This window comes from Schistocerca gregaria, chromosome X, assembly GCF_023897955.1.
Source record: "Schistocerca gregaria isolate iqSchGreg1 chromosome X, iqSchGreg1.2, whole genome shotgun sequence".
Classification (NCBI taxonomy): Eukaryota; Metazoa; Arthropoda; class Insecta; order Orthoptera; family Acrididae; genus Schistocerca; species Schistocerca gregaria.
This window is the reverse complement of record NC_064931.1, coordinates 692,601,871-692,624,859: the sequence shown is the minus strand read 5'-3', so window position 1 is coordinate 692,624,859 and position 22,989 is coordinate 692,601,871. Positions and strand designations below refer to the sequence as shown.

At 41.2% G+C, this 22,989-nt stretch overlaps 1 protein-coding gene across 5 annotated transcripts in view; it reads right to left on the bottom strand.

Annotated features, from left to right (window-relative positions):
• LOC126297552 (palmitoyltransferase ZDHHC15B) overlaps nt 1–22,989 on the bottom strand; it is a 264,807-nt gene that overhangs the window by 163,028 nt on the left and 78,790 nt on the right. For all 5 annotated transcript variants that reach the window (XR_007552542.1, XM_049988478.1, XM_049988479.1 and 2 more), the window contains exon 2: nt 21,399–21,425. Coding sequence is in view for 4 of the 5 variants with exons in the window: in XM_049988478.1 (XP_049844435.1) it covers nt 21,399–21,425 (27 nt within the window). In the remaining variant the exon portion in view is untranslated. The remainder of the gene's footprint in view (nt 1–21,398; nt 21,426–22,989) is intronic.

Below are 22,989 nucleotides of genomic sequence, written 5' to 3'. Positions count from 1 at the left end.
CTGTCTTTTATTTCAACCATCATGTATGTTGTGGGAACAGCATAGTTTACGCCATGCGACGTCCAGCTTTCTGTGGGTGTCAATGAGTTCATCATCATTAGTCGTCTGCCAAAAGGCAGGTTTTTACATGGTACTTCTCCTAGCTGTCCAGTCTTTGCCATCCTATTCAGCTCCGAATAAGCAAATTACATTACTGGTCGCCTGCTCCAGTGGACCAATATACACTCCTGGAAATTGAAATAAGAACACCGTGAATTCATTGTCCCAGGAAGGGGCTTTATTGACACATTCCTGGGGTCAAATACATCACATGATCACACTGACAGAACCACATGCACATAGATACAGGCAACAGAGCATGCACAATGTCGGCACTAGTACAGTGTATATCCACCTTTCGCAGCAATGCAGGCTGCTATTCTCCCATGGAGATGATCGTAGAGATGCTGGATGTAGTCCTGTGGAACGGCTTGCCATGCCATTTCCACCTGGCGCCTCATTTGGACCAGCGTTCGTGCTGGACGTACAGACCGCGTGAGACGAAGCTTCATCCAGTCCAAAACATGCTCAATGGGGGACAGATCCGGAGATCTTGCTGGCTAGGGTAGTTGACTTACACCTTCTAGACCACGTTGGGTGGCACGGGATACATGCGGACGTGCATTCTCCTGTTGGAACAGCAAGTTCCCTTGCCGGTCTAGGAATGGTAGAACGAGGGGTTCGATGACGGTTTTGACGTACTGTGCACTATTCAGTGTCCCCTCGACGATCACCAGAGGTGTACGGCCAGTGTAGGAGATCGCTCCCCACACCATGATGCCGGGTGTTGGCCCTGTGTGCCTCGGTCGTATGCAGTCCTGATTGTGGCGCTCACCTGCACGGCGCCAAACACGCATACGACCATCATCTGTCTAATACAACAGTAATATCATAATGCGATAGAATTTCAAGTGTGTAGCAGTGGCCTGTGACTGGGCGGGGATCTCTCTTACCCGTGCAAATGATGTGGATTCAAGTGCTATATAACTAAGACTGGAGAATACAGTATGTAAGCAATACTCTGACGAAGGCTTCTTCAAAGTGTTCTGCGTCAACATATAACAGTACAACTTCTCAAAGTCGTCACGAAAGTGACTGCAGTTAGCGAATTAGGAGATAATATGAAGGTTTTTACCGAGAGACTATCAACAGCAGAAGTTCCGTCTTCTTGTTTTCTCAATAAATAAGAGACAACGTTCTTCCGCGAGTTGTGTGCGCCTATAAATGGATGGACGCACATGTCAATAGGTAGACTAAATTTATAGTTACATCTGCATTCTTACTTCGCAAGCCATCGTACGGGGTATGGCGGAGGGTACCCTGTAAAACTACTAGTTATTCCCTGCCCTATTCTACTCGCAGATAGAGCGAGGGAAAATAACTGCCTATATGCTTTCTTACGAACGCTGATTTCTGTTAACCTGTCTTCATGGTCCTGGCGCGTAACATAAGTTGTCGGTAGTAGAATCCATCTGCGGTGAGATCCAAATGTCGGTTATCAATAGGGTTCCTCGAAAATAACATTCCTCTCTCCAGGAAGTCCCGTTTGAGCTACCCGGCAAGTGTGATCCAAGCGCTGAAGAAAAAAAAAATACTCGCCATGAAAAGTGGCTCTCATAATCAATTAATTAGCCTATCAATTTGATATCAATGACATGCCATTTGGTGGGTGGACGCGAGGGTTAGGGTACCACAGATACAACTCGTGAGTTGGAGTGGTGATCAGGCGTTTCTTCGCTGTGGCGATAGCTTTTAACGAGGTTTCACTCTCCCACCTACACATGGAAAGATAAGCCTCGTAATAATATCAGATGTATTACTGAATTTATAAAGTGATACATAGTATAAACCTGTTATTCACAACTTGTGTGTGCTGTTACCTTAAGAGGCTTTGTAACACTATTGGCCATTAAAATTGCTAGACCAAGAAGAAATGCAGATGATAAACGGGTATTCACTGGACACATATTATGCTAGAACTGACACGTGATTACATTTTCACGCAATTTGGGTGCAGAGATCCTGAGAAATCAGTACCCAGAACAACCACCTCTGGCCGTAATAACGGCGTTGATACGCCTGGGCATTGAGTCAAACAGAGCTTCGATGGCATGTACAGGTTCAGTTGCCCACGCAACTTCAACACGACACCACAGTTCATCAAGAGTAGTAACTGGCGTGTTGTGACGGGCCAGTTGCTCGGCCACCATTGAACAGACATTTTCAATTGGTGACTGATCTGGTGAATGTGCTGGCCAGGGCAGCAGTCCAACATTTTCTGTATCCAGAAAGGCCCGTACAGGACCTGCAACACGCGGTCGTACATTATCCTGTTGAAATGTAGGGTTTCGCAGGGATCGAATGAAGCGTAGAGCCACGGATCGCAACACATCTGAAATGTAACGTCCACTGTTCAAAGTGCCGTCAATGCGAACAAGAGGTGACAGAGACGTGTAACCAATGGCACCCCATACCATCACGCCGGGTGATACGCTAGTCTGGCGATGACGAATACACGCTTCCAATGAGCGTTCACCGCCACACAAGGATGCGACCATCATAATGCTGTAAACAGAACCTGGATTCATCCGAAAAAATGATGTTTTGCCATTCGTGCACCCAGGTTCATCGTTGAGTACACCATCGCAGGCGCTCCTGTCTGTGATGCAGCGTCAAGGGTAACCACAGCCATCGTCTCTGAGTTGGGAGTCCATGCTGCTGCAAACGTTGTCGAACTATTCGTGCACATGGTCGTTGTCTTGGGAATGTCCACATCTGTTGACTCAGGGACCGAGATGTGGCTGCACGATCCGTTAAGCCATGCGGATAAGATGCCTGTCATCTCGACTGCTACTGATACGAGGCCGTTGGGATCCAGCACGGCGTTCCGTATTACCCTCCTGAACCCACCGATTCCATATTCTGCTAACAGTTATTTGAGCTCGACTAACGCGAGCAGCAATGTCGCGATATGATAAACCGCAATCGCGATAGGCTACAATCTGACCTTTATCAAAGTCGGAAACGTGATGGTACGCATTTCTCCTCCTTACAATAGGCATCACAACGTTTCACCAGGCAACGCCGGTCGACTGCTGGTTGTGTATAAGAAATCGTTTGGAAACATTCCTCATATCAGCACGTTGTAGGTGTCGTTACCGGCGTCAACCTTGTGTGAATGCTCTGAAAAGCTCATCATTTGCATATCACAGCATCATCTTCCTGTCGGTTAAATTTCGCGTCTGTAGCATGTCATCTTCGTGGTGTAGCAATTTTAATGGCCAGTACTGTATGGGGGCGAAGCATTTGGTTACTTCAACAACTCGAAAGTGAGGAAGCATCCTGTGACAGCGGCAGATCGTAGCAGTCTGTCATGAACCAAAAATGCGTTTATATTCTATTCCTCTCATGCAGAACAGAATAGATATTAAACTGATAAGAACAGATATTTTTACCTGATGAGAGACTACATAGGGGAAATATAGGCAATGCTGTGCTGTTGCAGGATTTTCACAAGTACGGATACTTCAGCAACGTGAAATCGTGTGCACACCCTGATTTCTTTTGTCTTCAAAAGTAACTGTTATAAGAAGGAGAAATCTACATTTTCCATGAGAAATTCGAGGTGTATGGTGAACAACATTCCTGTTGGGAGTGGGTAAAATGGATTTTTTTAAACTAGTGGGGGCCGGGGCTGGGTGGAATTGATTAGCACCACTGTATACATCGAAACAGCTGCTGCTGGATTCTAAGCGTGCTGCAGCCGCCGGAAGGAATGGTCACGAGAAGTCGACGACCAGATGTCGTGGATTAACTGCCTGTAATAGGCGGTTAGGTACAACGAATGGACCGATTTGTCTGCTCTTGTCTGAGGCAGCGGGGGCTAACGAAGTGACTAATGTGCTTTGTGAGCGACGATAAAAGCGGATGTGTGTGAGAAGATTGAATATGATGGGTGTTTGCACTGGACGATTATTACCCCCATGTAAATTGATCGGCTGACTGCTTGGTGACAGTCTCTCCAACCTCTGAGCATTCGGTAGGGCCAGCTTGTGGATGCCAGGAATGGGTGTGCAGTTACCGACATAGCCAAAGTTTCGTCTCTTTCCTGACCGGCACCCGCTAGGTGGCAGACTTTGCCACCGCTGCTCCCGGCAGTCGGTACGCTCCTCATTATTGCAAGTGCGTGTGAACAGTTCGGTTTTTTCACCAGATATGTTTAGTGGAAACGTTGCAGTGGAGCAGAGTGCTTGTGCTCTCAAACATCGTTGCACACAAGACCCTTACGGTCTTTTTGTAGCAGAAATTTAGTTACCTGATGTGTATGTTTGTGAGTGCTATACAGACGTTGCAAGTTTTTTTATTATGAATAAGGATCATTGTGACGCACTTGTGTTTTAGGCCAAAGCAACGAAGAGGATTTTCCTACCAATGAGAGGGGAATATATTCCAGTCAGCTAAAATGGCTCTGAGCACTATGGGACTTAACATCTAAGGTCATCAGTCCCCTAGACTTAGAACTACTTAAATCTAACTAGCCTAAGGACATCACACACATCCATGCCCGAGGCAGCATTCGAACCTGCGACCGTAGCAGTCCCGCGGTTCCGGACTGCAGTGTCCAGTCAGCTAACAACACAATTAAAGTCCCTTAAAGATCGTCTAAATAATAAATCGAGTACCTGTGTAATTTTATAAACGAATAAATTATTACCTAATTGCTGTATCTCGCCGTGAAATTATTAATGTGCAATCTCATTTAACCTTAATGTATAATGCGCTTTTGCGAATCCTTGTTACTTCCGATAGTGAAATAAAATTATATGATATTTATTAACAGATATTAAACATTCACGCGTTCCAGAACGTCTCGCATGAGTCATAGGCACATTTTACCAGTTTGGTGGTGGTGGTGGTGGTGTGCCACGATATGTTGACCTTGAACCCACATGCTAACATGGTAACATGGTTCAAATGGTCATTTCTGTAGAGCGTACTAATACACATGTCCTGTGAATGTAAACGTGTCTAGTCTTTCAAGGTGTTCTGTTCTTTATGAACACGAGTGTAAATAAAGTTTTGATAGTAGCACTTTCAGTCTCTCTGGGAAAATGCATTACATATTTCACGTAAGACAGGGTTTATTATTTGGGAACAAATCTTTAGTAGGTACTCTATTGGAAATACCATCAAAATTAGATGAGCTATTTTTTGAATGAATATATAATATTATTAATTTCAGAAAGAGAAGTCCGTGACAATATGGTTGAATTTAATGAAACTTGCTTCTTCAACATACTCCTGTGATTTCCCTCTCTGACTGTTTGTCTTTATACTTTATACTATATTTAAGGAATGATTATTAAATATATATGCTACCTGTGACTTATTTATAGCCCTTCCATTCAGTTCAGTAGTTATGTTATCCTGTTCTGTAGCTGGTTGTCGTGTTTCTCATTTCACATCTTTCCATATAGCCCTAACTCTGTGATCGGAATAACTTATGTCTAACATTAAGTGTGTGTTCCTTTATGTTTTTATTAACTTTTCTTAGTAATTTTGAGTACTTTTTCTAGTAAGAAATTACTGCATGTGCTCTTGCCAACAGATATATTTCCCTTTTCCTTACACGAGACACTTTAATCTCTAGTGATACATGGTTTTCACATGGGTTTTTTCTGATTAGCTTAAGCGGAAAGCTATTTTCAAATAATGATCTCAATTTATCACAGAACAGATTAAATATTATGTTAGCATTCGGTTCAATATAAATTTCACACAGATCGTCTCCTATAAAGTACTCTTAAAAGTCAATTGAAACTTATTAGCTGAGAGGCTGTGATCGATGGATAAAATTTCCAACTGAAGTTTCGTCTCCATCTACGGGAGACATCTTCTGAGGTCGTCCGGCTACTGCCACTTAGGCTCCATTTGGCTCCAGGCACGCTCGCATTTATAGGGCGCATAGAGGGCACCACCATCCGTCACATGATGCCGACGGTATGCCTATCTTTGGAAGGCGTCATCATTCTCGATTAAGAGTAATCTATTGTCATTCTTCTGGCGCAACGTCGGCATCCATATTTTGTCCAACTTTAAAACTTTCTCTTTTCTATTAAAATTGTTACGGTGTTTGTGAATTTCTGTTGGTTCTCTATACATGCGCGCATGATAATGGGATGTTCGTGCTAGAACGCTTATCTCATTACATTTAATTTCGTGATTCCCATCTCGAAAAACATGCTCAGCTACGGCCGATTTTTCGATGTGTCCTAAGTGACAGTTTCTTTTATGTTCAGCTAAGCGGGTGTTTACACTTCTTTTCGTTGTTCCAATATATACTTGTCCACAACGGCATGGAATTTTGTATACCCTAGGTGTTAGGGGATGTCGGGCGTCTTTTGCAGTTCTTAAATATTCCTTAATCTTCTTGGTGGGTCTGAAGATTGTTTCAATCCCATACTTGGCCAGCACTTTCCCGATACAGTACCTGACATAATTAATGAACGGTAGGAAAACTTTTCTAGTAGGTGACCGTTGTTGCTCTGGACTTCTGGATTTTCTTTTTTGATGGAGGGCTCGATCAATTTCCTTGCTGGTATATACGTTTTCCATGAAGGCTGACTGTAGGTGATTCAGTTCATCTTGTAAGTAAGCCGGCTCGCAGATTTTGTTGTCTCTGTCCACCAAGGTTTTCATGACACCTCTTTTTTGCCTAGGATTATGATTAGATTCCTTGTGGAGGTATCGATCCGTGTGAGTGTTCTTTCTATATACCTTGTGGCCCAGCGTCCCATCCACCCATTTAATTACCTACACATCCAGGAAATTGAGTCGTCCGTTGCTCTCTTTCTCCATCGTAAACTGTATCTTCGGGTTAATGCCGTTCAGGTGCACCAAGAATACATCTAACTCTTCTTCATCACGAGTCCACACCACAAATGTATCAACATAGCGGTACCATTTACAAGGCTTTTTTACTGGCAGTCTGCAGCGCTCGCTGTTCGAAGATCTCCATATATAAATTGGCAACAGCTGGGCTGAGGGGGCTTCCCATCGCCACCCCGTCGATCTGTTCGTAAAATTCTTTGTTATACTGGAAATAAGTTGTTGTCAGGTAGTGTTCAAATAAAGCCACTATGTCAGTCTTAAAAATATCTGCTATATATGAAATAGCTTCGTTTACAGGCACCATGGTAAACAATGACACTACATCAAAGCTCACAAGAATATCACTTGGGCTGACGTTAATCTCCCTAAGCTTTTCAATAAAATGCGCCGAGTTTTTAATGTAACTGTCGGTCCTGCCTACGTGTGGTTGCAGCAAGCAGGCGAGATATCTGGCCACCTCTTGTGTTGGAGTTCCTATGGCACTCACAATCGGTCTCAACGGGACCTATGGTTTATGTACCTTTGGGAGTCCATAAAGTCTGGGTGGATACGCTTCCGTTTTGCAGAGTCGTTTTTTATCATCCGAAGAAAAAGAGAAGATTGTTTCACCAATTGATTGTTATTTCTCAAAATTTTGGTTGTAGGATCCTTCTGAAGCTTTTTGTACGTAGTGGGATCTAAAAGGTCACTAATCTTCTTGTGATGATCTTCGGTGTTCAGCAAATCCGTAGCATTTGCTTTATCAGCTGCAAGTACAATAATGCTCTTATCCGCATTGATCTGCCTCAGTGCCCTCTTTTCCGCTTGAGACAAATTGCTGGTAGGTGGTTTCGCTTGGCGTAATATTCTGGCCGTTTCAGTCCTGATTTCATCCGCGGAATGCGATGATAACAAACGGATTCCTGCCTCCACATTCGCTATAATGTCCTCCGTAGGAACCTTCAGTGGCGTGACTGCAAAGTTGCCTCCTTTCGATAGAACTGTATGTTCCTATTTTGTTAATTCTCTCCCAGACATGTTAATCACAGTTCGAGAGTTGCCAGCGACTGGTGTTTCACCTCTGCCTTTCTGTAGGCTCTCGAATTTCCTCTTCTGCCTATTAGTTGCCATTTCTGCACTCAGCTCCATGGTCCTGAACGTTAGACAGTCCACCTTATTCAAATCATAACACTGCATTATGTTACTGATATACAGGGTGTTACAAAAAGGTACGGCCAAACTTTCAGGAAACATTCCCTCACATACAAATAAAGAAAAGATGTTATGTGGACATGTGTCAGGAAACGCTTAATTTCCATGTTAGAGCTCATTTTAGTTTGGTCAGTATGTACTGTACTTCCTCGATTCACCGCCAGTCGGCCCAATTGAAGGAAGGTAATGTTGACTTCGGTGCTTGTGTTGACATGCGACTCATTGCTCTACAGTACTAGCATCAAGCACATCAGTACGTAGCATCAACAGGTTAGTGTTCATCACGAATGTGGTTTTGCAGTCAGTGCAATGTTTACAAATGCGGAGTTGGCAGATGCCCATTTGATGTATGGATTAGCAAGGGGCAATAGCCGTGGCACGGTACGTTTGTATCGAGACAAATTTCCAGAACGAAGGTGTCCCGACATGAAGACGTTCTAAGCAATTGATCGGCGTCTTAGGGAGCACGGAACATTTCAGCCTATGACTCGCGACTGGGGAAGACCTAGAATGACGAGGATACCTGCAATGGACGAGGCAATTCTTCGTTCAGTTGACGATAACCCTAATGTCAGCGTCAGAGAAGTTGCTGCTGTACAAGGTAATGTTGACCACGTCATTGTATGAAGAGTGCTACGGGAGAACCAGTTGTTTCCGTACCATATACAGCGTGTGCAGGCACCATCAGCAGCTGATTGGCCTCCACGGGTACACTTCTGCGAATGGTTCGTCCACCAATGTGTCAATCCTCATTTCAGTGCAAATGTTCTCTTTATGGATGAGGCTTCATTCCAACGTGATCAAATTGTAAATTTTCACAATCAACATGTGTGGGCTGACGAGAATCCGCACACAATTGTGCAATCACGTCGTCGTCATAGATTTTCTGTGAACGTTTGGGCAGGCATTGATGGTGATGTCTTGATTGGGCCCCATGTACTTCCACCTACGCTGCTAGAACATGTGCCTTTACAAGTACGAAACAACATGCGGTTCATGCACGATGGAGCTCCTGCACATTTCAGTAGAAGTGTTCGTACGCTTCTCAACAACAGATTTGGTGACCGATGGATTGGTAGAGGCGGACCAATTCCATGGCCCCTACGCTCTCCTGACCTCAATCCTTTTGACTTTCATTTATGGGGGCATTTGAAAGCTCTTGTCTACGCAACACCGGTAACAAATGTAGAGACTCTTCGTGCTCGTACTATGAACGGCTGTGATACAATACGCCATTCTCCAGGGCTGCATCAGCGCATCAGGGATTCCATGCGACAGAGGGTGGATGCATGTATCCTCGCTAACGGAGGACATTTTGAACATTTCCTGTTTTATTCTTTTCTTACGTAGGGTGGAGGCTAATAAAAGTGATTCGGATGAGTGGATACTATTTTCAAACCATTATTGGCAGCTTTCACGAAGGAGAAGATATACAGCTATTTCCAAAACAGGCTGGAGCACCAGCCCATACAGCTGGCCGAACCTTGTATTACATTTACACTATCTTCACACCTGACGTAGTTGTTAGCAGGGATCAGTCCAGTCGCAGCCCTAGCTGGCCACGCGTCACCTGATCTGCTAGAGTGCAATTACTTTGTGTGGGGAGCCCTCAAGTCTAAGGTGTATAGCTACAATCCTCAGTCTTCGAGAACTGCAGCAGAACATTTCGGATAAGACTGCAGCAATTCCAGCAGTCCAGCGATTCGACCTCACTAACTTGCTGACCAGGGCCTGAAAGTGTCAAAAGATGAATGGTGGTCACTTCAAATATCTGCTGTAGTTAGGTTAGTACTGTATTTCCCTTCCTCTTCTGTGTATCTTTGTAATCCTCACTCTGTTCTCTGGGCCACTTTTATTTTCCCCACCCTGTACCTATGACATTTTGAATTTCTTATCATCCAGAAAAGAAAATGATATGCATTCACGAAATCCATTTTCATCTATTATCCTGTGAATATGCTCCATCACTGAAACCAGAAGATATTAAGGTTCAAATAAAAACAGTTGATTGTTAATGTGCTTTTTTCAGTCGCTTAATGGCTGTTGAATGTCATTAACCAAAGCATGAAAAAGTATTTGGAACTGACGTTTGTGCAACAATCACAACAGACTCATGGGTCCCCATCGAAGCAAACAGTTCCAATATGAAGATAGGTTAATGTCACTGACTCATCTCTGAAGTAGAAACAAGAGTGCTCTGGTCTGAAGATTGGTTCCACTGACCATACTTATTGTCTGTTATTTTAGTCTACTATTCCTTCCACTGGCATACATGAGCTGGCTGGACAGCAAAGCAACAGCTCTTGAGCATGGTGGAGGCAGTGAACTTATACTGCTCCTCCAACAAGTTATCTTGATTGTTCTAAAGCTTCCTAGCAGATTATAACTGGGTGCCATAACGGAACTCAAACAAGGAACCTTGTATTTCAGAGAGATTGATCTTACTTACTGTGAACCTAGGCATAATTCATGAACCATCTACAGAACTTCACTTTGGCTAGTATCTTTCTCCTACTTTCCGAACTTCATTATTCTCTTGCATACCTTGCAGGGCCAACACTCAGTTTTAATCTTCTAGGACAGTTCAAAACATTGCACACTTCACTGCAGTGTGAAAGAGTCATTCTGGGATTTTGGCTGTTATTCAAGCTTCCTTAGTTTCCTGGATTCCAATGTGATGTGGTATTCAGGCAATCACTATTTGCTTCCAATGCTTTAGTAGCAGGAGACGGCAAATAGAAACAACAGTGGAACCATGAGAGTTTCACAGCTAATAGCCTTCAGTAAAATCCTAAAACTGGTGCTTGGTCAAACTACAATAAAAGGATGATTATAAAACATATCTGCAGTTCTTTTCTAAACACAGTCAAAACTGATATAACTCTGGGCTTCATAAGAAGCCAGGGCTGTGGTTTTTTTCACCTTGGCACAATGTATAAATATCTGTCTCATCAATTTCAAAACTGTAACTCTTTACACGAATCTCATTAGCACGCAAGCATCATCAAATTGGATAAGGACTAGCGCCCCAGCCTCAGCACAAAAGCTGTGGTTTAGGTTGCAGACCCACATCCCATGAAACCAATATCGAGACAAGACACTAAAAATGCTAGCTATCAAACAGGAGTACATGTGTTGTGCCTCCATTTATACATTTATACTCATCAGGCCATATGAAGTGAATGTGGCATTGCTCCAGTACCCTGTGATTGGCTGCTACTAATACAGGAGTAAGCTCTTACATAATCTATATTGAATCTTACAGGTATCCCATTAGGTTCAGTCACCTTTACACTTTAGTCCATTGAGAAAGTGTGGTTGTTTTTTATTCCAATATTTGTCACCTCAGCATTTATATCGTGGCAGAAAGGAGAAACCATAGCACAGTCTTCCGCAGTTAAACAGTTTTAGAAGATGGGCAATATTTCAGCCTTCCGTCTGTTTTCCTCCATATAGTTAGTCAGCAGTACATTCTTGGAGCAACTGGACAAGACTGATAAATTTGCTAACTATATATAACACCTAAACTACTTACAGATGGGTACACAAAATTTTGCTGTTGAATTAATTGAAAGTTTTTTGCATCGCAATTCTTTAACTGACTGTGTCTTAATTCAACTTTTGTTAGTCAGTAATTCTTCAGTATTGTATAAATGAGATGAAACACACACTGCTTGCATTGAAACTTTTTAATACAGCTTTGGAACCATAGCATGTCTTTCCCATCCCTCAAAACTTGCTCAACATATACAATCCTAAAATATATTCAACACTGCTCTTAATTTTGTCCACTGATAAAATTTTCAAGTGAATATCTGATATCAACTGCTCAGGCAACCTGCAGTTTTTTTCTTGTCACACTTTATAACAATTATTATTTCCCTGCCTTTTTACTGATGCTACAATAGCCTTATGGTCCCTGATTGACTCCTCGACTTTAACTGAAGTACTGAGTTTGGGGTCTATCACCGCGCCTTCTAAGACATTAACCTCGTGTGTCAGGTCTGTAACTAATTGTTACAGGTAATTTCTGAAAAGACTTTAAACAATCTTACAAGGATTCCTGTCTATATAATCAGAAAAATGTATGGATAACATTATCGAAGATTCTCTTTTAGTATTGCACCGCTATGGCTTCTGACACAGAATGCGGATTAATGCATCTGAATAAGATTTTCCCTTTACAGCAAATATATATAGCACGGACCAACCTATCTGTGCAGTATATAGTCTATATGAAGAAAATGTCATCTTCCCTCCAGGAATTCCCATTTGAGTTCCCGGAGCATCTCCGTAATATAGGGTGACACACAATAACGGGAATGTTTGAAATAAGTAGTGGCAGTCATGGGCAGGTGGCAGCACTGCAGGTTCATGACAGCGAGTAAACACTCCACCACTTCAGTAAACATGGATCAGTGGCACAGACACCAAAATGCATTATCCATAAAAATGTTTTATAAAAAACAATGATACTTTAGTAGCGGCGCAGAGGGAGTTTCAACTTTTTCCGCCGAAATACGCAATAAAATGTTGGATTAATGACTTTGAAGAGACTGTATCTGCTCTCAGGAAAAAAATAAGACGACCAAGAACTGTCCGTTCTCCAGTGAACATTGATGTACGCGACTCTGCCTTACTGAGCCCACGGCGTTCAATTCGTAAGCAAGCGGCAGTGGTTGGAATGTCCCGGACGAGTGTTCGCAGAATTCTTCATCTTGATTTAAAATTTCATCTGTACAAACTACAGATGGTGTAACAACTGAAGGACAATGATTACCGGTTACTATTAGGATTCTGTCAACAAATTATAGCAAAAATAAACAATGACGAATTTCTAAGCAAGTTGTGGATGTCAGATGGGGCGCATTTCCATCTCTCACGTTATGTGAATAAACAGAATTACTGGGCAAACAAATCCTAATGACGTTAATGAGTGCCTTTCACACGCTAGTAAAGTGGCATGTTACGTGGAGATGTTAGGAACTTTTTTCACACCTGCATTGAACAACTTTCCAAACGTTCAAGAAGCCTGGTTTCAACAGGGCGGTGCGACATCACACACTGCACGGCAGTCAGTGGCATATGTGCGAGAATTGTTCGGCAACCGTGTTATCTCGCGATTCGGTAACATTCCCTGCCCCCTAGAACGTCAGATTTATCCATTTGTGATTGTTTTTCTTGTGGTGCTACCTCAAGAGCAAAGTCTACACGACACAACCAAGAACCCTGGATGAGTTAAAACAAAGAATTCGGAATGGAATTCACAGTATCCCAGTTGAGATGTAGCAGCGGTCAATGAGGAATCTCAACAACTAATGTATTCGTACAGGACACCGCCATCTAAAGGACGTAGGCTAATTTTTTTAAAAATGGAAAATGCCATCAATGTTTTGTAAATGGCAAAGTTGTAAGATTTCAATTACTACGAATGCAATTTCTTTCCCTCATTACTTCTAGTTTTATTGGATTGTGGAAATTTTCCCGTTTTCTGTGTCACCCTATACTTGTGCATTGCTCGAAGCTACGAAAACAAATCTAGCAGCCTGCCTTCGATGTTTTCCTATTGGCCAAGTTACACACCTGTATAGGACCACTCTACAAACAAATGCTTTCACGATGTGTTTCCTTATTTCCATAGTGTTGCTTTTGCTGGTAAGTTCTTTCTTAACCAATTTTGCGAACTTGGTCTGTAGTTTCCTGAATGCAAGCGTTGAATGTAAGAGGAAAAATAGCACGACCTCGTCTCTAGTTTTTGCTTCTTGTTCCTCATGAAAGTTCCTAATCACAGCCACTTCGTTCTTATAAAAACTGTATCACTTGCATGTCTTTGTACTTTAGACTGGCTTTCTTCAGTACTCTAAACATCTTTTGCCAGATAAGATTATCAAACTCCTTTTCCAGTTTTACACAGGCAATATAAGTTTATTTTTTTTATTTTTCTGTATTTGCTTTTCGATAAGAAGCCTCAGTGACAGAATCCCTTCTCTTGATGTTAATCCCCTCGGGAATCCAAACTTAGCTTCACTCATCATATCCTCCGTCTTCTCTTAAATTCTCCTCATAATTATCTGTAGGGGCCTATGAGAATTTCTAATGCATTCAGTATCAGGCTCGACGTTCGGTACTATTCATATTTTGTAGCTGCCACCTCCTTCGGTGCAGTTGTAAGAGTCGAGGGACATAAAAGGGAAGCAGTGGTTGGGAAGGGAGTGAGACAGGGTTGTAGCCTCTCCCCAATGATATTCAATCTCTATATTGAGCAAGCAGTGAAGGAATCAAAAGAAAAATTCCGAGTAGGTATTAAAATCCATGGAGAAGAAATAAAAATGTTGAGGTTCGCTGATGTCATTGTAATTATGTCAGAGACAGCAAAGGACTTGGAAGAGCAGTTGAACGGAATGGACAGTGTCTTGAAAGGAGGGTATAAGATGAACATCATCAAAAGCAAAACGAAGATAATGGAATGTAGTCAAATTAAGTCAGGTGATGCTGAGGGAATTAGCTTAGGAAATGACACACTTAAAGTAGTAAAGGAGTTTTGCTATTTGGGGAGGAAAATAACTGATGATGGTCGAAGTAGAGGGGATACAAAATGTAGACTGGCAATGGCAAGGAAAGCGTTTCCCAAGAAGAGAAATTTGTTAACATCGATTATAGGTTTAAGTGTCAGGAAGTCATTTCTGAAAGTATTTGTTCGGAGTGTAGCCATGTATGGAAGTGAAACATGGACGATAAATAGTTTGGACAGGAAGAGAATAGAAGCTTTTGAAATGTGGTGCTACAGAAGAATGCTGAAGATTAGATGGGTAGATCACATAACTAATGAGGAGGTATTGAACAGAATTGGGGAGAAGAGGAGTTTGTGGCACAACTTGACTAGAAGAAGGGATCGGTTGGTAGGACATGTTCTGAGACAACGAGGGATCACCAATTTAGTACTGGAGGGCAGCGTGGAGGGAGACCAAGAGATGAACACACTAAGTAGATTCAGAAGGATGTACGTTGCAGTAGGTACTGGGAGATGATGAAGCTTGCACAGGATAGAGTAGCATGGAGAGCTGCATCAAACCAGTCTCAGGACTGAAGACCACAACAACAACAAAAAATGGTTCAAATGGCTCTGAGCACTATGGGACTCAACTGCTGTGGTCATTAGTCCCCTAGAACTTAGAACTACTTAAACCTAACTAACCTAAGGACATCACACACATCCATGCCCGAGGCAGGATTCGAACCTGCGACCGTAGCAGTCGCACACGGTTCCAGACTGCGCGCCTAGAACCACGAGACCACTGCGGCCGTCCACCACAACAACAATGGGGTATACAGGAGTCATTATTATACTGGCCAAACCAATCCCTCTTTTAATGTTAGGTCTAAGAAACACACACAGACATGCAACAAAACTTTCTTGGTGTTGCATTTAGCAGGAAGTGGTCATACTATATTCTATAGGGAGCATTGAGAATAGTACGCATATTCTCCACAGGGTGCAAAAAGGCCTTGCTCTTAACTTTTTAGAAGCACTTGAGATTCATAGAGCGAAAGAACCGGAACTGGCAAGAGTGCCTATGGGCAGCGCGATTTTGTACCCAATGCCTACTTTGCTTTATTTGACAATGGTCTACATTAATCACTGAATGCCTCACTTGCATATATCTTGCCTTGTCATTATGTACTATAGAGTTCGTTATATATTTTCTTCATTTTCTTACATTGATGTTATTACTCTCTAGTTTGATTGTCCCTTCTCTGTTTATATATTCAATTCACTACATAATTTTATTAATTGACTGATACAATGGTTTTTTTTTTTTTTTTTTTTTTTTTTTTATGGCGCATCGCAGGGTACGAGAGACCGTCTGCCGGTTAAGTTCCTTTGACCACTTCTCACCTATGTTGCATTCTGATGGCTACACCAAGAGATCACCTTTGCATCATTCCCTAGTTATTCCATCGTTTTTATATTATTCTATTAGCCCCACATAAGCTTGTTCTTGTGTGTGTTATTATTTTAATCTGAAATAACCACAAGGATGGTGAAGTCTTGGGTGATCAGCTGAGTCAAGGCTTTGTTCTGCGACTAACTTGGCTGATAACCTGAGAAGACTTCATCGAGATTCGCCGAGAAAGTATAAATTCGCATACAACCACAAGAGTATCTCAGAATCACATATAACTTAACCATTACATTTCCAACAGTTTTAAATTAAACTTTATTTACATTTTTATCATATTTCATTTTACATCACTGTATACTTTTACACTTGATACTTCCACAATAGATTTTATGTAGTGTTTATTTCACTTTTATGGCATTTTGTTTAATTTTCAGGGTGATCTGAAACAGTCTGAGTGCTTGTAAGAGTGTTACAGGGTAGATTGTGCTCAGAAATAATTGTTAAGAAAAAATTTGAAACTTTACACAGTTTCCAAGTAAACTATCACTGAAGTTAGCCAATTAGGCCACTGAGTGTGCAAATTCAAGTGGCTTCAGGGATACAATTAGTGTCAGTTGTTATAGTGTACATGCTAGTGCCCAAGACTGCTCTTCCTTTGGTTCAGGAGGACAAAGGTTCAAACCCACATCAGGCCATCTTGATTTAGGTTTTCCATGATTTCTCTAAAATGCTTCCAGCAAATGCTGGCATGGTTTCTTTGAAAGAGGCATGGGCAACTTCCTTTTCGACCCTTCCCTAATCCAACGGGACCGATGACATCACTGTTTGGTCCCCTCTCCCAAAATCAACCAACAAACCTTTGGCTCGGGTTCGATCCATACTGCCATCCCATGTCCAATTTTCGTATCACCCTCTTGTTCACTTTCAGGAAACCATATGAAGAACATGTTCAGTCTAAGCTTTTCTGGCTGACTGCTTCAATTTGCATGCCCGACAGCTTGTTTGGCTAACTTCAATGCTAATAAACACAGATATGGCCCACCATTATCAATTTTTTTCTTAATTATTTCTTAGCGCAACCTATCCAGAAACATGCTTACAAGTTCTTCAGACTGTTTCTGACAACCCTGTATAACTGAACAATACATGTAGGATTACAGTAGTGACGTCTATCGAGCTTAGGAGTAACATTTTTTGTGGCTACTGTACCACAGTAGCACTGTTAAAAGGATGACACTGTCATTGTCATGGTCATGGTCATGTTCTAGTTTACACCATATTTTAAACATTCTGGACAATGCTAAGCTGATTTTGTGTGTATTTTTTGATTATGCCACCATGGCTTTATTATAAGGATCATTCAAATGAAAATCTTATTATTGCTATAATATTGTTAGTTGCAACAATGAACAAAAACTTACACTTAATTTTTCAACATCATCTCTTGTTATTGAATGCACATATTCCATTGCTTCAAAATGTATAGATACCAAGGTGGAAGAATTCTTTTGGTCACATGTGCAGCCAGTCATGCACTGCCATTGTCACCTCTTAAATACCTGCCTCCCACTACTACTTTGAAAGCACTGAACAGATGAAAGTCACTAGGAGCGAGGTCTGGTGAATAGGGACGATGTACCAGACATTTAAGTTTAATTTTCATGAATGGTCTCAACTGTCTTATGGGCAGTAGGCCGTCAGGTGCTGTCACTGTAGCAAAACTCTTGAAGTCTGAACTCCTTGTTTATTCCTGTCTGCATGGTGAAGTTGACTTTTCAGCATGTCTGAATAAGAAACACTGGTTACTGTCACTCCCATATCAATGTAATGTTCCAAAATTACTCCATTTGCATCCCAGAAGACAATGAGCACAGCTTTTCCAACATATGGTGAAGTGCTGAATTTCTTTTAAGTTTCAGTGATGAGCTGTTACTCCATTCCTCGCTTGACCTTTATGTTTCTGTATGGTGACAGTGGACCCAAGTCTCATCACATACAAGTTTTTCCTAGAAATGCATCACCTTCAATGTGGCAACGATGCAGAAGTTCTTCCCAGGCAACGACGCAACAGTGTTTCGATCCGGCAGTAAACTGACATGGAACCATCTTCAAGAAACCTTACTGAAGTGCAGCACATTGTGAGCAATATTCTGTGCTGAACCAATACTAGTCTTCAAACTTGTGGCTATTTTGTTCAGAGTTACACATCTGTTCTCCTTTTTGAGCTCCCCCACCAAGGTAATATTCTCGTCCATCACTACACAGTAAGCCTGCCCTGGTCTTGAGGCATAACCCACCGAAGCTACATCACCTTTTAACTTTCTACGCCTCTTTTACACTTGCTGCAGTGACAAACAATCACCATACTGTGCAATGAATTTCTACACACAAAAAAACACATCAGAAATCACTGCTCATTCACAGTGTGTGTTGACTGTGAGGCAGCCATCTTTTTGTGGATGCTGCTGCCTTCTCTTGCAATGCAGCATCATTCTGCTTTCTGTTGGTCACTTTGTCACTTTCCGAACCTACCAACTCTGTCACACAAGTTTTTGAAATTTTATGGAGCTTTTAAGGTTTTCTATTGAATCACCTTCATATATTAAGACATGTTTTAAAGCAGGTACACACTGTCATATTTTAAGCACATTCCTTTTCATTGTGGCATATTTTATTGTCTTAAGACGTAGACTGTCTGCCAGTTGCATTTAGGTTTCCAATGTTTTGTTGCAGGTATGAAGATTCTCATTGCTAACTGAACCAGTAGTCTAAGAAACAAGTAATTTTGTGATCTCAGAAAGAAATAAAATAAAAAAAATATTCTGAACTTACGTGTATTTTTCCAATTAACTACTACAAAGTAACTTCCAAATGGCAATACACTGCTATTCTAAATTTTTTCAAACAGTTATTAAAAATTTTAATTCTGGACTATTCTAATCCAAACTTTACTTTGCACTCTTAACAGAACAATATGCAGTACTGATCTGAAACCACTGTTAAGATAACACACTATGTAAGCTGAGAATATTTTTCATGCATTATTCAAATAAAAATTTCTTGGTCTTTCAAACAAGATAGAGAAAGTAGTGAAAATGGACAATATTTTTTATGAGATTCTCTTCTGTTGGCAACTGGCGATGTGTCAAGATTGGTTCTTGCTCCTTGTTTCACAGTTACCACTGCATAACAGACCAACCTCTTTCTCACATCCATGCTGGAACTCTACAGTAGTTTATTCTGCTATTACAAATGAAAGTGTGGCCCTCAATATACTGGACACAGGAAAGTACCTGTAAAATTGGAACCAGGTACAGGGGTTGGACACAGATACTACTCAAGCCTGCAGGCTGTGCTGTTGTATTTGACCATGAACAGTACCTGTGCGATGTCTTCAGTATGTTGCAAGAGTCAGGTCATGATCAGAACAGTGTTCTGTATATTTTTGAATTTGTTATGGCAGAGCTAAGTGAGTTTGAATGTGGGCAAATTGTTGGTGCTCAAATAATGGGTGCTTCCAGAACCAAGGTACTTGCTTGGTATTTCAAGAGGCACATTTAAGTTTCTACTGTGTACAGGGAAAGCAGAAAAATTCATCCAATATGTTGCAATGCAGACGAAAGTGTGTGTTTAGTGCTCATGACAGGTCAGCTGCAAAAGTCCCTGCTGAACTGAACTTGTGAAGCCTGTGAGCACAAGAACAACATAGGAGCTCTGTAAGCACAGAATTGCAGGGTAAAATGAAATACCAAAACCATTCATCAGTGAAGCAAATGCCCATAACAGGAAAACATGGTGCCGGAGCCATAAAGCCTAAACTATGGTGCAATGGAAGAAAGTAATTTGGTCACACAAGTCTTTGATTATGCTGTTTCCAACTTCAGGCCAAGTTAATGCCCCACAGGTGAAACATGGTAGGGGTTTGGAGACGATTTAGGCAGTCTTTGAGCCAGATGGTTACTGTGCGAGGTTGAGTTACTGCCAAGATGGTGTGACCATTCTGGCTGATCAAGTCAAACTCATGTCATGGTACAATGTTCATTCATTAATGGTGATGCTGTGTTCCAAGATGGCAGGACCCCTGTTCTGACAGCTTTCATCGTACAAGACTGACTTTGTGAATTACCACATCCCTCCAGACCACTAGTCACCAGATTGCAGTATTACTGAGCCTCTGTAGACTACTTCACATAGATCATCATCGTTACCTGAACTTGCCACTATTTTGCACAAAGAATGGTATAAGATTCCTTTGAAGGCCATACAAGACCTGTATTTATCCATTCTGAGATGGCTGGAAGCTGGTTTGAATACCAACAGGTTTCCTCAACCATATTAGGAATGGTAAAATTGCGGTGCTTTCGTATTTTAGTCCATGAAATTTTTGTCCAAATCTTGAAATTTCTCCTGAAAATGATAGGTTTGACAGAAAACGACAGATCTGAAAAATGTTTTCCTGTCAGATTCGATCGGCTTTAAGTCTAGGAAGTCTGATTATTTAATGTTGTTGATAAAGCCTACATGATGAACAAATATTCTGTTTGACATAAAAATTGCTAATCTAAAATCTTCAGTGGCATTTATGCTCTTGCTAAGATTTGTCATTTATCACTCTCAATGTATTAACACACACAGCTTAAGTGGGCACATCAGAGAATATGTAGTGTATTATATAAAATGACACTGCACTGTGACCATCTTTTTTTCTGCATGAGAGGCAATTCTTTGGAATTGCAGCAGCAAACTTATTTTCTTTGTTCCTCAACAGAAACGTGACTGCCTCTGAGAACAGCTACTGCTGTCATCCATTTCAAAAGAAGAAAACTAAAAAATGTTCTGCTCATTGGACCATCATACAAAATGGTCACACTATATTTAATTACTTTTGATTGTGTTTTTTAGGAGGAAGAGCAATGTTAAAGACAGAGCTGGAGCTAACTTTATGAATGAGTTCACATACAGCTACTCAGGTGTGTTTATATTTTGCATTTGCGACTTTCACTCACTTTCATATTTTCCTAGCACTTTCCTTTGACACCATGTGGAAATAAAATTCCCTCAAGTTCCATATTTCAGCCGACTTATCAAAGGATTATTACTATAATTGCACTATAATATTTTAAAATTAGTACTATCAGGTGCCATAACTAAATGGCTATAGTTTCATTAATTAACAGTTATTCTGAAAATAACACAAGATTCCAGAAATAGTATTGGGAACTGGTGGTGAAATAGTGCTGCTTCATCTGCTAATGTGCAGATGCACTGAATATGCACAGTCCCACAACACGGATTTTATGGTCTTACGTGCAGCCCAACAATCCTAGTTTCCTCGCAAGTGTCAGCGTTTACTACATTTCTTTTTCGACTCACCTTTCTCTACATTGTTGACCACTGTGACTGAAATAAGAAGAAAACGAAAATTAAAAAAACAATATATTTCCATGTGGCACACAACATAATAATTGACACAAGGCTGTTTATGTAAACAGGCTTAAGTGTGAAACAGAATAAACTGAGAAGTATACATGCTATGTTGTGTGCAAAAGAAATGAGCAAAGTGACTTTTTTACACATGTGGATTATAAGGAAAGCATCTGGGGAGGAGGAAGAGGGAGAAATATCAAAATTGACAGTAGTAATTCTGCATGTATAAAATGCTTTCCCAGTAAAACTCATTACTTAATATATTCAAAGCTGTAACTAACTATACAAAGAAGAAAAGTTCTTTCATCATTCAATTTGCTTCTACTATCCTTTCTTGTAGTAAATGGGACCAAATGTGGCAAATAAAAGTAGCTGTAAGTACCAGAAAGAACTGTTATTTAATTAAAATTTGTTCTACGAACAGTTGCTATTGTTCAGTTACCTACTGCATGCAACGATGAAACAGTAACACTTCCCGTCAAAGGAAAGTTTGATATGGTGGAATTTAACACCTTGTCAACAGTGGGGTAATTTAAAATGAAGCACAAAGTCATTTGACAAGAAACTTAATGCTTTGCCTGACTGACTATTGCAGCATACACAGAAAGAGATTTGGGGAAACTATCATGCTCTTAATATGTTCAATTCGAGATCTTGACTCCATGTATCCTGAATGCAAAGTCATTTTATTAAGCACTGGACCATCTCACTTGGTTCCCACTACAAACAAATGGTTACTCATCACGCACACTGAAGTCTTATCAGTTAGCTTCCCTCCCATTTGCAATATAGTAAGAGTACTGTGTGACAACTTTACTATTCTCATTCTCGTTTTTACATTAATGAAACTACAGTTTGGTTACAATGAGATGTCAAGTAAAGGCAACATTCTTCCCTGTAATACTTAAGACCTATTCTTAGTTACACAAACAGTTTCAGGTTATATACTGTAGAAATTTGAGTGCTTAACAAGAGCAAAATGCAACAGACATTAAAAGGGCAGAGAACTCAACACAAAATGCTACTATTCATGGCCAGTTTTCAAACAGTCTGCAAATTGGAAATGTAAAATTACTATGACTAAGAGATGACACAAATGTGTACTCACTCAGTACAATCCTTCACATTGTACGGAAACAGTCTTGCACATAAATAAATCGAAAGTTGTGTGTGAATTTAAGGCGTAGAGGGGGCAGAAGGGAAGGGATTACAGATGTCAGCTGCATCGGGACATTATGCAGAATCAGAGGTGACAAGTGTAAATATCTACCAGACAGGGATCTCTTGCTTACTGGACAGGTGTGTTAAGCACTGCACCACCTGGGACATCGTGTTATCACAAATGCATGGACACACTCAACATGCCTCACAGCTTACACGCACTCCCACCGAGCTCCGCCTATCCGCAGTCCCTGTCTGTTTCCTCCATGCTTGCTACTCTGAGATTCCCGTAGGTCAGACATACCTCTGCATCCACACTGAGGAGAGTGGATTCATTGCACATCTGGGTGAATCAATTATATGAATACATGGTGTC